Below are 17279 nucleotides of genomic sequence, written 5' to 3' on the forward strand. Positions count from 1 at the left end.
ACTCAGTTAATTTTATGAGCAAGATATATCACCCTGGGTTCACTCAAAAAAATTTAATATTGCATACAATGTGCACTATTATAACAGCCAGTGTATACTGATTTATTTAAACTTAGCATTGAACTACCTATAATCTTTTACCTGTTAAGGGTTGTCTAGTCTGTTATTCCACCAGAAGTTGTTTCCTTTCTGTGGCATCTCTCCCAGGCAGTTGTCTTTCTGGCTGGGCTCAATCTTTTTTTAGAGCCAGATAGCTATGTTTATGAAGAAGGCAGTCTTCTTTGGGGGGGGGGGGGGGGTGTTACTTATTCAACTATTGAGAATTATGAAGAGGAAGTTTCTTTGTAGAATTTCATGATAAAGGATACCATCCCAGTAGTTCCATCTGACCTTCCTCACTTTACAGAGATGGCCATTGATGACATTCCCTATGGTCACATGGGCCTGGGATTCATTCATTCCCAGCCAGTGATTCTTTTCCGCTCTTCTTCATGATGACCTTTTCCATGTCTATAGGGCCACCTGGGCAGTTTGGCATCAGCCTCTATTTCTTTATCTTTAAAGTAAGGCTGATAATACCTGTCCTTGCTATGATTTTCTTAAATTGAAATCATGTGGTTTGGCAATAAAGGAGATAATATTTGTAAAATATTTAGTTTGGGAGATGGCGCAGAGTTGGCACCTAATCAAAGCTTGTTCCTTCCTTTTTCAGCAGACCACTAGTTAGTGTAGTGGCTAGAGTACTACATCTGGAATCAGGAAGACCTGAAGTCGGATTTGACCTCAGAGACTCTGTGACTGTGTGGTCATGAACATGTCATGTCATCTCTATCTGCTTCATTTTCCTCATCTATAAAATGAAGATGATAATAGCAGCTACTTCCCAGGATTGTGAGGAACAAATGAGATAATGTTTGCAGCCTTGGAGACCTTATAAATGAGACAATATTTAGAAAACTTTTATAGCCTAGTGTCAGGCTCTATAGAAATGCTCCTACCCAAAAATGTCAGCCAGATTGGCCTGGGATTGCTAGCTCTGCCAATTCCAAGATTCTGTGCTTTCCTCACCTCTAATCTAGGCCAATCTGGTTAAGAATTAGGAACTAGCCTAGATTTGTATCACTTCAGTATTCAATCTGGATTCCATTATTGAGCACCCACACATTTCATTCACTGTTACCAAAGGAATTGTCTCATTTCCATGTTGATATCCATTACAAGGGTGAAGTTAAATTGAGAGTCAAATTGGCCACTTTTGACAATGACTGAATGTCCAACAACTTTTGTTCTGTGTGCTCCATATGGAAGATGATCCTGGAAGTACAAAGGTGAAAAATAACTGTCCTTTTCCTCTAAGAGGGGCAAATGGATGAGTGAAAAGCAATCTTTTAAGCTATCTGCCCTCAAGATGCTTACATTATTGGGGGGGGGTGATACAGCACATAGAAGGAACTGGTAGCTCCAGTGTTTGATGAGTAGAACAGTAGGGCAGTCAATTGATAACTTTCCCACAGCAGTGGTAGTTATTCATTAGTTTTCATTGATGTTGGTAGAAAAAAAGTGTGGATTTGAAAATTATAAGTACAAGCATGCATCTAGGACTTCTAAATTTTAGACTCTCATCAAGATAGCCAGATTTAGAACATCTTAATAAAGGTCAGCCAATCCAAAAGCCCTCTCAGGCTTGATCAGACAGAATGTGTGATAGGAGCAGAGAGGAGCTCAGACAGAGCTCTGAGAAGATGTGAGGAGTGAGAACTCCCCTCTAGTTGAGAGGAGGACCCTTGGGCCAAGGTGACACTTACTTGGGCCAAACCTGGAGTGAAATATGGGGTTTCAGTAAGTAGAAATGAAAAAGGAATGCATTTTAAGTTTGAGTGGAGGGAGTAGAGTTTAGTATGGGATTGGGAAACAACTAATAATCGATTTTTGCAGGAAGTATGAAAAAAAGGAGTATAAAATAATATTGGGGAAAAAATTTAAACCTAAGGAGAACCTTGAAGATGATTAATTTAAAGCTATGGAGACCCTTAAATTCCAGACTGAAGTCAAAGAAGAGGAGTGATTTGATTACTAAAAGGGGAATTTTGAACCTGCTTTCAGCAAGCATTTATTGAGCACATAATAAAATGTATTAGGTGTTGTCCTTAAAGTTGTCCTTAAAGAATTTGAAGTCTAGTGGGGGAAGTTAAGATCTAGATAAAAATTATACAAATTGGAGCCTAGAATTCGGCCCCCTCCCCACAACACACTAATATCAAACTGGAACAATTCCTTCACTTATATAAAAATATTCTAAGCAGAGGCTTTAGACTTCACTAATCTAAAAAAGGGATCCATGACCAAGCACTCATAAGACCCCTGTTTTTAAATCTTAATGACAAGAGAGCAATATTACAGAAGAAGAGAAGAGTGGCAAAATGAAAACTAGTTGAGAGCTATTTGGAGCAAATGATGAATTTTTCATATTAGTTAATTTGATGAAATTAAAATGCAAAGGGAGAATTCTTAAAACATAAAATTATATATATATATATATATACATATATGTGTGTGTGTGTGTGTGTGTGTGTGTGTGTGTGTGTGTGTGTGTCTTCATTTATGTTTGCATATTTTTTAGAGAAGATGGTTCAAGACTATTTTGATCCAACATAGAAAAATCTGCCATCTCATGAACTTTGGACAGTTTGTAAGTATTAGACATCTGATGTGGACCTTTTTTTTTTTTCAGGTTCTTGTTCATGTTCAGTAGGCAATGGTGAATTGTGCCATTCAGTAGACCCAATAGCAAACACCAGTCCTGGTGAAACTCTAACTCCTTCCTTGGAGACAGGTAAATTAGACTGAGTTTCAAGGGTAGGGGGAGATCTATATTGTTATGATTCAAAGTAACTATATAAGATTTCTGGGGGTACTAGTAAAAATAAGTAAGTTTGGTTTTTCAAATATGAATGAGAAAATATGCTATTAGAATAATTAGGAGTCATTAAAAATGCTAAGTGTATGATTCTTGGATTTATGATTTTTATCAGTGGTAGGAATCTTTATATGGTCCTTCTCTCCACTAATGCAAATCAGCATCTAGTCTATAATTTTAAAGAGTGGCTTGGGGATCTTCAAGATAAAATTATTTTCTCATGATCAAACAGCACTAGTAGCACAGTGAATAGAGTACCTGGACTTGGAATCAGGAAGACTTATCATGAGTTCAAATCTGGTCTCATTTCCTAATTGATAAATGGTCAAAGGATATCAGCAGGCAGTTTTCCAATGAAGAAATCAAAACAATTTATAGCCATATGAAAAAAATGTTTTAAGTCATTATTGATTAGAGAAATATAAATTAAAACAACCTTGAGAAATCATTTTACATCTATCAAATTGGCTTGAATGACAGAAAGGGAAAGTAACAAATATTGGAGGGGATGTGGAAAAATTGGGAACTTAATTCATTGGTGGTGAATCCGAAAGCTGATCCAATCATCTTAGAGAGCAATTTCAATTTATACCCAGAGTTATTGACTGCCTATATCCTTTGACCCAGAAATACCCTGTTAGGTTCATTTGTTTCCCAAGATGATTAGGGAAAAAGGAGACATAGTAGCTCTCTTACTGGTGCCAAAGAACTGGGAATTGTGGGGATGCCTGTCAGTTAGGAAGTGGCTAAACAAATAGAGGTATGTATTCAACTCTTTTATAAGAAATGTTGAGTTCTAATGATTTTAGAAAAAAAACATGGAAAGACTTGCATGAAATAATGAGAACATTATATATAATAGCAGCAATATTGTTTTAAGAACAACTTTGAGAGACCAAGTCAGTCTCACTATTCTTAATACCTAAATGAACTACAAAGGTCCTATGAGGGAAGGTGTTCTCTGTATCCAGAGTAAGAACTGAAACAGACACACACACACACACACACACACACACACACACACACACACACATCTCACGGTCCAATTCTAGGGGGGGAGGGGGAGGGGAATAGCAAGGTGACCACAGGAGATCTGCAATTTCAGGTGCAATCTCCCCTTTTCCTATTCCACTTTGTTATGGAAATGCTCGTTTTATGTCTTGTTAAGAATTTTTTTAAATTAAAATTAAAAAACTGACCTCAGACACTTATTAGCTTGTGTGCAAGTCATTTAACCCTGTTTGTCTCAGTTTCCTCATCTGTAAAAATGAGCTGGTGAAGAAAATGGTAAATCACTCCAGTACTTTTGCCAAGAAAATCTCAAATTGAGGTCATGGAGAGTTAGACACAAAATGAAATGAATAAAGAACAACCTCCTGACTCTAAAATTAGCTCCATTCAATGATGTATGTGTGTAGTTTTTTATAAGATTATTAATCATATATTTTATATATTTTTCTTAAAAAAGGTAAGTTGTTGGATTTTTTCTTTAAAAAGTCTGAAAATATTGCAATGTGCAACAATTGTGAACCTCTCACCCTTGCCTGAGGGATGGTGTCTTCTTATACCTCTCCTTTTAAGCTGTTTGTTCTTTATAATTCTGCAATTTTAACTTCTGATTTTTTTGTAATAACTGTTTCCATTTACATCATTGTAATCACATATATTTGTTGTCTCTGTTTCTTTTATTTTGCATCAGTTCGTATAGATTTTTTATGCTTCTCTTTATCAGTCACATTTATCATTTCTTACAGCAGAGTAATATTCCATTACATTAAAGTACTATAATTTTGAAAATAAATAAGAACAAATAAGTCAATATTAATGAGCAATTCTAAAAACAAGAATTGAAAACTATATCCTAAAAGTCTTTCCCCAATCAGTGGGCATCTACTTTGTTTCCAGTTCTTTGCTGCCACAAAAAAAGTATTACAAATATGGAGACTTTCTTCTTTTTAATGACCTCCTTGGTATATAAAGCCAGTAATGAAGTCTTTGCATCAAATGTTGGGGACATTTTAGCACTTTATTTACATAATTTCAAATTGATTTCCAAAGTAGTTATAATGATCCATAGCTTCACCAATGATGTACTAGTGTGCCTATCTTTCTAGAACCCATCCAACATTGACTATTCTTAACTTTTGTGATCTTTAAAAATTTGCAGGAAATAAGGTAAAAATCTTTGATCTTGATTTGCATTTCTCTTCTTAGTAATTTAGAGCATTTGTTCATAGTTATTAATAATTTTTTATTCTTTTGAGAACTATTTGTTCATATCCTTTGACTTCATTTTTATTTTTAAATTTGTTCCTATTAGAAATATCCTAGTACCAAATAACAGTTTTGATATGTATATTGGAAAAGAAGGAGATATTTTGGGGTGCCTAGGTGGCGCAGTGGATAAAGCACTGGCCTTGGAGTCAGGAGTACCTGGGTTCAAATCCAACCTCAGATACTTAATAAATACCTAGTCGTGTGGCCTTGGGCAAGCCACTTAACCCCATTGCCTTGAAAAAAAAAATCTAAAAAAAAAGCTATTTTCTTTTAGGTATCTTATTAGAATCGTAGATTTAAAGCTGAAGTGACCTTAGAGGTCAAAACATCCAGTTCCTTCATATGGGAAATGAGGTCCAGTGAGATGAAGTCTCTTGCCTAGGACTATTCAACTATAAAGTAATTAATGCAAGATTTAAGCCTATGTCTATAGAATTCTGAGTCTTGTCTTCTATATCGTGATACCTCAGTTACTAGTCACTATTTATTCTCATACTTAATAGCCTATTTCCCTTCTACCCCTTTCCACCTTCTTCCCCCAAATATCCAGAATGTTAATAACCTGCTAAATAGCATTGAATTCATTAGTTAGTATTTTTTAATGTCTGCCTTTCAACATGTAGGGCAGCTAGATGCTGCATTGGGTAGAACACTGACCCTGAAGTCAGACACTTACTAGCAAGTCACTTTATCCTGGACTGCCTCACATCCAGGGCCATCTCCAGTGGATGTGATTCATTTCTGGCCTCTGGTCTAAGGAGGCTGTGGAGCAGAAAGTGAGTCTGGTGACTTAACACAGCATCCTCCTCACCTAAATCCAATTCATGTTCTTGTCATGATATCACCTCCCTAATGTCATGGTCTTCTTTGAGAATGAAGGACAAACCTCAGTGTCTACCATGTACTAAATATTGCACAGGAGAAATATTCCTTTTTCCTTTCACTTGAAACTAAAACCAAGATTTTGTTCCAAGGACCATTTTTGATATGCATATCTTTTTTGTAAAAATATTCTTTATTTATAAAGTGACTGTTGTTATTAAAGGCACTGACCTTTTTTGCTTAGAGATTGAAACTGAGCTATGAATTTATCTCATATATCTATACCAGATTATTTAAAGCTACTGAACTGGGTGTGGCAGTATGTGTTGGGTGTACACATGCACCTGTTTTGGATGTTTTCTGATGCATGTGCTGATTTAAACGTGGGTTGGGCAAAAGAACAAAAAAAATGTTCTGTACACATGAAACATGTACGACTGTAAAAATCTTTTATGTAGAAAATATTCCATTTGGTTTCCTTAGATAAGGTATTTTTTTCCTCCCTTTTCTACTGCCACCTGCTGGTGTAGGTTGAATATTTCATATTATAGCCATTTATAAAATACTTAGTATAGGCACTATTGATGATTGCAATTTATATTAATTTTAGAGCAATCAAACTGAAAAGTATGAAGCCTTTGTTGAGCCCATACAACATATTTAGAGAGCAGTTAAGAGTAAAATTTAAGAATTTTCAATATGAGGCCTCTTTTTTAAAAAATGATCTTAGAGGGGCGGCTAGGTGGCGTAGTGGATAAAGCACCGGCCCTGGAGTCAGGAGTACCTGGGTTCAAATCTGGTCTCAGACGCTTTAATAATTACCTAGCTGTGTGGCTTTGGGCAAGCCACTTAACCCCATTTGCCTTGCAAAAAAAACCTTAAAAAATGATCTTAGAAATTAAAAGTAAGACAAGTGTTTTATAGCTTTTCAGGTAGGTGCGATTTGTGAGAGGAAGTAAGGAATCTGTCCTTGCTGCTACAGAGACTTGTAAAATAACCTTTTATGCCTGAGTTGTATTTGTACGTATGATAGTTTACTAAGTCATTAAGCAGTTTTAAATCCCTTAAAATAAAAAACACTGATTACAAATTATTCTTAATGTTTTCTAGATGAGCATTGTATGAGTCAATGTAATTCTCAGAGCTGCATATTAGCTCAGGAAGAAGAACAACTTCTACAGATTGGAGACAAACAACTAACTAGACATGTGTTGCTGTGTTTACTACTTATTGTCGGCTTACTTGCTGTAAATATTTCTTCTACTTTTATTTGAAACCCTTTCCCTTAAGTGTTTTGTAAAAATTGCATTTGGGCAGCTAAAAAAGTTTAGTTACTTCTGCAAATGGTAGTTGATAGGCAAAATAGAATCCTAACTTTTTTTTAAAGGGGAAAAAAGAATTAGTAGTTCATTTTACATTGTTCTGTCATATTTCTGGAAAAAATATTTTCTTTGCATGGAATCTGCTTAGATATTTATCCATTTAAGATCTTGAAGCTAGAATTTGAGGGAAAAAAATCTGAATTTTTCTTTTGGTCACTCTTCATCATAAGTAAAATGCTTCACAAATTTGTGTGTCAATCTTTTACAGGAACCATACTAATTTACTCTGTATCATTCTAGTTTTAGGATATATGCTGCCGAAGTGAGCACTGAATCATTTTTTAGAACTACTAGTTTCTTATCATTAGATGACCTTAATGGACAGACTCCACTACTTTTCAGGAGATCTTCCCAGGATAGGTACTTTTCTGAGATAGCTAAAGACATGGCAATAAAAATGAACAAGGAGGAATCTTTCCAATACATCTAATACTCATTTTATGTAGAATGATATCAACTGATACCATTTTGCTTGTCATGTAAGCATAGTAATTAGAAAAGATCAAGGTGTAGCAGTACTAATTTGATAATCTGATTTTTGCATCATGAAGTGCTAGTTTTAAAAATCTGCCCACTTTTACATCCAGCAGCAGTACTGATGTCTTATATAAACCCCTATAATATAGATCATGTCTTTCCCCTTCAGAAATAATTAGAATAGACATCTGTATAAATGATATCTCTCAGAAGGATTTTTCATCCTTTTTATATATAAGGAAGACAAAAGTGTTTATATATATATATACATATATATATATTATTGCCCTTTAGTCTTCCTTTTCAAGAATTAAGTTCATTTAGAATTAAAACAGTTGTTTAATTTTAACTGTATCCTGGTTCATAAGAGAAATAGCTTTCTTCATTTAAAATATTTCTTATGTTTTTGCAGAATCTTTCAAGTTGTTTGTGGTGGCTTTTCAACCAGGAACCTGGAAGACTATATGTTGAATTACAGTTTTTTTGTGCAGTATTCAATTTTGGACAGGTATTTACTTACAGAGAATTTTAAAGGAACTGCTGTGTGTATGTGTGTGTGTTGATTCTGTTTGAGTATGTTATATGTCAGTCAGAGATATGCCTGTTTATGCAGGGGAAAATGTATTATTATATTCATTGAAGTTACCAGGTCGTGTTCTGAGTGGTCCAACCAGAAATACTGAATTCATCTTCCATTTTAATTTTGAAAAACAAGAATAATCATGGAAACAGAAGCAATGAACCTCATGATCTAATTGAACTTTACTATACATTATTAGATTAACTTTAATTACATATAAAATAAAGAAAATTATTTAACAGTATCTTTAATAATTCCTGAACAGAAAGTATTATTAAAGTTCTAAGTACATATTTAGGTTTTTGCAACTTAAAATCACACTAAGACTTTGGGAAATCCTGTGTATAATGTCTGTGTGTGTGTGTGTGTGTGTGTGTGTGTGTGTGTGTGTGTTAAATGTTACTCTAAAATTTATTGACAATTTAATGCATCTTCAATATTTCAAGGATCCATGTTTTCATTGATGTGGGTCTTCTCGAGTACAAATTCCAGCTCCTTTCTCTGCTTAAACAATTTGACAATTTCCATAAATTGGAATGTTAGAAAAATTAAACATCTTTGGCCTGCTTTGTCATGATCCTCTTTGAACTTAGCCAGGCTAATCTTTATTTAATAGATATGAAGTCTGTCACTATACTATACTCATACTTTAAGCTTAGGTACACCTGCAAGAGCATGTATCCCATTACTACAGCTTTCAAGAACCCAGGGTTCCTTCTCAAAGGAAGGTGATGCCATGACAAGTACATAAATTGGATTTGAATGAAGGGATGTTACATTCAGTCACCAGCCTCATTTTCTCCTCCAGAGCTATCTGGGTTCAGTGAATTGATATGAATCAGGATGACTGGAGATGGCCCTGGATGTGAAGCAATCATGGTTAAGTAACTTGCCCCAGGTCACACAGTTTGTGTCTGAGACCAGATTTGAACTCAGGCCTTCTGATTCCAGGACCAGTGCTCTATCCACCGAGCTACTTGTACAGTACATCTCAAGGGTCTCTTCTATGACACATGGAGATAACAAAATGGAATTTTAATCAATCAGTAAGCATTTATTAGTGGAGAAATTAGCAAGTTCTTTCACGTTTATTTAATTTTGACATTATAAGCAACTTGTAATTAGCAAAACCCCTTTTGGAATCTATATCATGAAAAATTTGAGAGGAGAGCTCTGTTTTCAGGCTGATGCTTTGAAGAAAGAACTTAAGAGTGTGTTTCAAGAAGTTGAACTTAGTAAAAAAAAAAAACAAACCTTTATTATGTTGCCAACATGTGTCAGGCTCTAAGAATACAAAGACAAAATGAAACAACTCCTCCCAAGGACTTTATGTTCTACCAGGGAAGGAATGTGGATATAAATGGGAAAACAATTGTAGGTAGATGTGTATTTAGGGGTGTGTGTATTTGTAAATATATGCTTGTATGTATTGCCTATATAAACTATGCTTGTATATAATACACAGACACACATAATTACAAAAGAAATACAGGACAAAAAAAAAGCTAGATAATGCCTTCAAGATGTTCTAGATACTGTGCATAAAAAATAGCAAGAAGACTAGTTTGGCTGGATTGTAGAATTAATAAAGATGAGTAATGTTTAATAAACATGAAAAAATAGGTTGGATAAGTCAGAGATTCAAGGTATTTTATTTAAGATCATTTTAAGATGTAACAATTAGAATTGTAATACAGTGATAATTAAGGTTCAATATAAATGATTTTTTATTTTCCTTTTTGCTTTGGATTATCTTATTTCAGTCTGAATTAAGTACTAATTGTTTATGAAACAATTTCTACCCTATAAAGTATATATAACAAGAGTCTGCAATACACAAAAATATGTTTTAGTTATTTCCAGCACCATTTTCTATGGATGAACTTTTATACCAGAATGCAAATAATTCTGAAAATTGCTTCAAAGGCATATATGATTTAGAAACATGAATTCATGCATAAAATTACATGGTAGAGATGCAAGGTGTAGGTACCACATTCATGAAAAAGTAAAAATCCAGAACCACACATTGATTTGAAACAATTACTTCTACTACATTATTTCCCCTCCCAATAGCACGGATGTGAAGGTTGAGGTAAAAACTACTAAATATCTTCCCAGGTCTTTCTGACTCTGCTTGTGAAACTAGTCTCTGCTCCACAGTACTGATAGGAGTAACAGGAACATTACAGACAACAGAGGTCTCTTCCTTTCCTTAGTCTGTGGTTTATTTCTAGAGGAATAACACAGATTGTTAATAAAAGTGGCAAGACCAGGTACCTAGAACAAGCAAGCTGGAAAATGTTGTTTCAAGATTAGAACTTTAAAGATTTTTTTGGTTACTTTTAAATTTTTGATTACTAGAGTGAATGTTAGTAACTTGTCCTAATTTTTGTCTTGAAATTTTATTTCTAGGTTCTAAATATGTAATTTTATCTATTTTTTTTATCAGGGTTTCATTTCCTTTGGAATCTTTGGGTTGGACAAACATTTTATTATCCTCCCCTTCAAAAGAAGGTAAATTTAATTTTTAAGTGTTATCTATTTTAATAAAGCTAATGGCAAAAATAATTCCCTTAAGATAATGTTTTAGACCCCAATGTCTATAGCAGAAACTGATTATCATCTGCTGATTCATTTATTTGTAATAAATAATCACGATAAAGTACTGAAGTCTCACTATAAATCCAGTAGCATTGTTTCCATTTTAAAAAGAACTATTGAGGGCGGCTAGGTGGCACAGTGGATAGAGCGCTTGCCTTGGAGTCAGGAGTACCTGGGTTCAAATCCGACCTCAGACACTTATTACCTAGCCGTGTGGCCTTGGGCAAGCCACTTAACCCCATTTGCCTTGGAAAAAACTAAAAAAAAAAATTGAGTTCCAAATTTTCTTCTTCCCTCCCATTTTATCCTCCCCTTGTTTTGTTTTGCTTTTGTTTTATGGTTTTTTGCTAGGCAGTGGAGTTAAATGACTTGCCAAAGGTCACATAGCTAGGTAATTAAGTGTCTGAGGCCGGATTTGAACTCAGGTACTTCTGACTCCAGGACCAGTGCTCTATCCACTTCGCCACCTAGCTGCCCCCCACCCCTACCCTCACCCTTAGAAGGCAAACTGGTATAACCTGCAATGCAAGATCTGTGCTGTGCTCCAGTCCTATCCCCCCCACTGCCACATAACAGACTTTTTCAGCCTTTATTGGTTCTGCCAGTCCAGAATTTGATTTGAAGTGGTTTTTAGACTTATTTGGAAGGGAATTTGGGAGAGCTGAACTGAGTGCTTCTTTACTTTGCCTTCTTGCCTCCCCCTCCTGAAGTGGGATCCCTAAAGAAGTCAGGGTAGTTCCATGATATTTAAATGAGACATTGAACTTTAGTCATTAACAGGAGATGTAGTCATCTTTTATTAACGATCGGTTTAAAGAACAAATAGACTACAAGCTGGAATGTTACTGGTATACAAGAATTGTTCTACATTTAAGATATACAGGAAACTGGCCTATTACACAAAAATGTTAAATTCTTTGATCTCTGTAAAGACATAAATACATTCCAAGGAATATGGAGTTTGACAAATCACAATGATGATGTCCGTTCTAAAAGATGACCAAGACATCTGAGAGGGGAGGGGATGCGATGATGTGCATGGGAATTGGATTTGAATAAGGGGGATACTGAGCCAAGTCACCAGCCTCAATTTTTCCTCCAGGGCCATCTGGGTCCAGGGGCCAGATAGGAATCAGGACGACTAGAGATGACCCTGGATGGGAGGTAATCAGGGTTAGGTGACTTGCGTAAGGTCACACAGCTAGTAAGTCAAATGTCTGAGGCAGGATTTGAACTCCTGTCCTCCTGACTCCTAGGCTAGTGCTCTACAACTGCCAAATTTGGCTTATGTATCTCAGGGATAAAATGTCAATCAAGATAATTTTTGCTTCTGACATGAGTATGCCAGTAGATTGCAACTCTTCATGTTTTTATAGAATAGGTCCCTTTTGTTGGGGGACCTTTTCTATCCTTCCTACAGATAGCCTCTTTGCTTTTAGATTTGAATTCCTCTGGAGTAATAAAGAAACAATGGAAAATGGATCATCACCTGTTCCTGAGGAGATCAGAATGACCTGTCAGCAGTTTGTCCATTATCACCGTGATCTCTGTGTCCGAAGCATCGTCAAGGAAAGAAGGTGGGCAAGAGATCCTTATTAACTAGAATATTAAATTTTGGACTCACCTTTCAGATTAAATAATACCATTGTGTACATTAATTAAAAATACTTGATCCATAGATCAGTGCATGTGAGAAATAGATTATCCCTTAAACAAACTTCTGCAACATATTTAGACCATCTTTAGATAGTTTTGAGATGCTAACTTTTCTTTCCCATATGAACTATGAAAACATGATCTGAAAACCAAAACATTACAATATTAGAATTGAGAGATGGACATGAGCTATTATTCCTTTTTAGAAAAGTTTAAAGACTTTTGAATTTAGAAAAAAATTTATTTTCATATTCTCCTGTCATTTTTTATTAAAAATATTTTCAAAACTGTAATTAATAGTTCTGACACACTGTAATAGTTCTGGCACCAACTACTCTGTTTTTCAACCTTAAGTCCTAGTCTTTATACTTTCTGGTATCTCAATAATATCCATGGAAACCAATTGATCTTAACCTCTGATATTGAAGTATGAAGGAGAAATATGTTGCCTTGAACATTTTTAAAATTGTATAATGGGGAAAAGTGAAAAAGTAGATAATCAAAGATGAGTATTACAGACCACATAATGGCTTTACTTTGTTAAATGATATGAATAGTTTCCCCGAGCAGTTCAATGGGTTGAGAAAATTGGCTTTGTGAAATTTTTAAAAGGAAATTTCATTTGACACCATCATACAAGTTATGAAGCAGAAAGGGAACCATAGTGCTGCTGTCTCTTTTTAGGACTGCTGAGCTATATGGCTATTGAGTGGTGGTAAACCTTCTCTTCAACTGTACCCTTTCCATGCTTGTTTAGTAGTGATCACTGTCCTTTTGTAAGGGTCCATGAGATGTCATTATATAATCATCAGAAGAATGAGGGTCAAGAACCTTAATAAATTTTAATTGTTTATAATTGATAAGAATGAATGTTCAACCACATATTATTTAGGGCATCAGTCTCATGTTTGAAATTTAGTTTACAAATCAAGATGTATTGCCATCTTATTTGTACCTGAAATAACATTTTTGTGTTCATAGTGATGTTGTTTAAAATGCATATTATTAGCTTTTTGTGATTTTTGTATGTTTTAAATAGCTTACATAATTAAATGTATTTTTTCATTACCTGCATTCCTTATCTTACCTTGATCTTTGATTGCTGCCTCCTTTTTTGCTCTGTAATAGTTCTTTTGCTTGACTTATGCTTTTATTGTGTATATTGCATGCCCATTATTTGCTTCTATTAAAATTCACAGGTTCATTTGGTTCTTTTTTCTTGTTGCCATGAATCTTATTTGCTGAGACATGAGGAACCATGTATTTGTATTGGGAATGCATTTGAAATAATCAAAAGTGTCATACCACATACTTTTAAAGGTCTCTGATTAAACATATTGCTTGAAAAGCAATTACTAATTTGCTGTACTTTAATATTTACAGTACTGATGAAAAGATTTGGTAATTTTATAATTGGACAGATTTTATTTAAAGTTTATGTAGTAGTCCTCTCTAACAAAGATATTACAAAAGTTGATTATATTATACAATGATTTAAGCATTCATTTAGAGTATGTCACTTTTGTATATGGTTTTCCATGTATTAAGTTTCATTTTTATAAACATATTTTTAAAATGATTTTTGTAATTTAACAAGCCATTACATCCAAAAATGGTTTCTTTACTACCATACTTTTTTACCTACCAACTATCATGCTGTCTTTCCTTGTTTTCCATTTTTCCTTGCCTGCCTCCTGTTATACAGTGCTGATAGCAGATTTACACAACATATGGGTGAATCCTTCCTTTGACATACAGGTGTGGTGCAAAGACCTCTACTGGAACTTTCTGTGGCTGTGACCTGGTGAACTGGTTAATTGAAGTTGGCCTTGCCTCTGACCGTGGTGAAGCAGTGCTGTATGGAGACAGGCTGGTACAAGGAGGAGTTGTACAGCACATTACCAATGAATATGAGTTTCGGGATGAATATTTATTTTACCGATTTCTTCAGGATAGTCCCACAGAAAGTCCTTTAGGCACTACTTCAGGTGCATCCTCACAGGACAGGCAGGTAGAAATTGAGCACTCATCCCCTACCTCACTTTCCCCCTCAACCTAAAATGTGTGGATCTAAACACATAAGGAAACTTTATCAAACAAAAATCCAAGAATAATTTTTCCCTACTATAATCATTATTATTATAGAGCTCCTATTGAATGTAATAATCATAAGTTGGAACAAAAATTGTTAATGATTGATTTGCATGTAATTATTTAACATTTTAATAACCAAATAAGCCACAACTCTAAAATGTTGAATTTTTGCAAATGGATATTGAGTTTTACTATTTATGAATCTCAAAATTATGTATAATTTGCACTTAACAATTGCACTTCATGGAGAGACTTGGAAAATCATTTTATTAAGAGGCCTTTCTTCTAATTCTTCATTTCTTCACCACCACCCAACTTCTTGACAAGTGGTGCTCATTTAAACCAGAAACACAATGAGTCTATGTTTTTAAAATACATTTTTTCTTGCTTTTCCATCAAAAGGTAGGAGATAATCTCCACAAATCTATTAACAGAAGTTAAAATGTAGTCCAGTCTCTTTTTTATTATGCATGTTATAATTAGAGCAGTTTAACATTACACCACAAAATTACTACCATAATTTTTGATTATATATATATATATGCACATATATGTGTGTGTTTATATATGTATATATTCACACACACAGACACGTATACAAAAAATGTAATTTTCCCATCCCAGGTAAGAAAAATTTTGCACATCTCTTCTGAACCACTGTTTAGAGACATTAAGAAAGGAAAGAAGGGGCAGCTAGGTGGCACAATTGATAGAGCATCAGCCCTGGAGTAAGAAGGACCTGAGTTCATTCCAGCCTCAGACACTTAATAATTACCTAGCTGTGTGGCCTTGGGCAAGCCACTCAACCCCATTGTCTGGTTCATATCAACAATCATTTATCATGTATCTCTTACATGCTGTGCACTTTGCCAAGCACTGGGGAGACAGATAAAAATGAAAGCCTTTTACATATTTCAAACTATTTTTGAAGCCATATCTAATATGCTGCTATAAATTTTAGAATTTAATTTTTGGCATGCCAATTTCTAAGTATCTATAAATTTAAGTTATTCATGTTCTATGCAGTTTTAAAATATTTCTGGTATGAGATTGGTGGGGGAAAAGATGGAGAGAAAAAGGTGATCATGTGTGACTTACTTGATGTTATTTATTTCATAAATTTTAACAGTAACTTTTTTAATCTGTCTAGAAAATATTATGCCCAAGTTGTCTTATTTTTACACCTTGTTTACTAATAACCCCTATGCTAAATATTTGTGCTGATTTAATAAGAGCAAATCTAAACACTTTGCCATGAAATTTGTTTTAAATTATGTTTTGGGGGTGGAGTTGTTTGTTTTGTCAATTAGAGTCACCTTGGCAAGGAAACCTTATTTTTTACATTCTGTTTGTGACTTAATGCTCTGGACTTTAGACTGATTTTAGGCTTAGGTATTTGAGATGCCAGATTGCATGTAAGTATCTCAAATTTAAATTAAGAATCAATCTTACTACCTTTGCACAAGTTATTGCATAAGTTTTCTTAAAGGGAAAAACTCTTTTAGCACAGAAAGTTTACTGACAGAAAACTTGATCATTGTGATCTATAAGTTTGGTTAACAGAGTACTTTTGTTATGTTAAAATATTTTTAGAATTAAGGATATGCCAGTTTTATTGAATGAAAATTTGTACTGTGACCTCAATACTATAACAAGTTTCTCAATAAAATAGCTCGTTTAATTTGTGTTGCAGAAAATGTTTTTCTTGTAATTCTTTTACTTATATGAATCATGCAACAAATACATGAGGTCTTTTCTGTCATTCTTTACTGTCGGTCTTTTTTCAACATTAATTTTTTAAAATTTTGTTACTGAAAAAACTTCCCTTTTCTTAAATAATACTTGATAATTTCTGCAAAGTTACTTGGGAACCTATAATTTTCCATTATCTATAAGTAGCCATCACCTAAGTTCAGGCCCTCAGCACCTCTCACCCGAACTTATTACAGTAGCCTCTTAATTGCTTTCTGCCTCAAGCTTCTTCCTGATCTGATCCAACCTCCATAGAGCTTCCAAAATGAGATTCCTGAAGCCCACATCTGATTTGATGATCTGTGAGCATTTGTCTTGCACAGGCTCTAGCATAAAAAGAAGCAGAGAAAAAGACTTCTTTGTGGTACTTTTTTTCAGCCTGTCCCAGTAAAACATCTCAGCATTAGTGCTACATGCCTGAAATGTTTATTAATGGAGCAGCCATTTAGTTTTTGTCTCCTTTTAAAACCAAATGTTGCATCACAGGGCTAGGTGGCACCATTATGCACAGAGCATGGGGCCTGAAGTCAGGAAGTCCTGAGTTCAAATTCATTCTCAGACTTTTAAGCTGTGTAACTTTGGACAAATCGTTTAATCTCTGTTAACCTTAGATTCCTCATCTATAAATTGGTGATAATAGCACCTACCTCCTCCTAACTAGGTTGAGGATCAAATAAGATAATACTTTAAAAGCATTTTATACAATCAGTGCCCAGCA

General features: G+C 34.6%; 1 protein-coding gene and 1 non-coding gene across 6 annotated transcripts in view; one reads left to right on the top strand and one right to left on the bottom strand.

The window, feature by feature from the left end:
• The window catches only part of GPR155 (G protein-coupled receptor 155), a 42226-nt gene extending 25194 nt beyond the window's left edge, over window positions 1-17032 (top strand). For 3 of the 5 annotated variants that reach the window (XM_074215682.1, XM_074215679.1, XM_074215680.1), the window contains 6 exons: window positions 2732-2833; window positions 7127-7263; window positions 8288-8383; window positions 10908-10972; window positions 12499-12636; window positions 14474-17032. In XM_074215682.1, the coding sequence (XP_074071783.1) occupies window positions 2732-2833; window positions 7127-7263; window positions 8288-8383; window positions 10908-10972; window positions 12499-12636; window positions 14474-14774 (839 nt within the window). In that variant the 3' untranslated portion in view covers window positions 14775-17032. Of the gene's footprint in view, window positions 1-2731; window positions 2834-7126; window positions 7264-8287; window positions 8384-10907; window positions 10973-12498; window positions 12637-14420 lie in introns of all 5 variants that reach the window. The other 2 variants (XM_074215683.1, XM_074215681.1) reach the window with 2 other exon arrangements.
• On the bottom strand, window positions 7562-7668 carry LOC141510595 (U6 spliceosomal RNA). The gene has a single exon (XR_012475050.1). It is a non-coding gene; the product is annotated as a U6 spliceosomal RNA (small nuclear RNA).
• Window positions 17033-17279: the final 247 nt, after the last annotated feature.

Source organism: Macrotis lagotis, chromosome 1 (genome assembly GCF_037893015.1).
Source record: "Macrotis lagotis isolate mMagLag1 chromosome 1, bilby.v1.9.chrom.fasta, whole genome shotgun sequence".
Taxonomy (NCBI): Eukaryota; Metazoa; Chordata; class Mammalia; order Peramelemorphia; family Peramelidae; genus Macrotis; species Macrotis lagotis.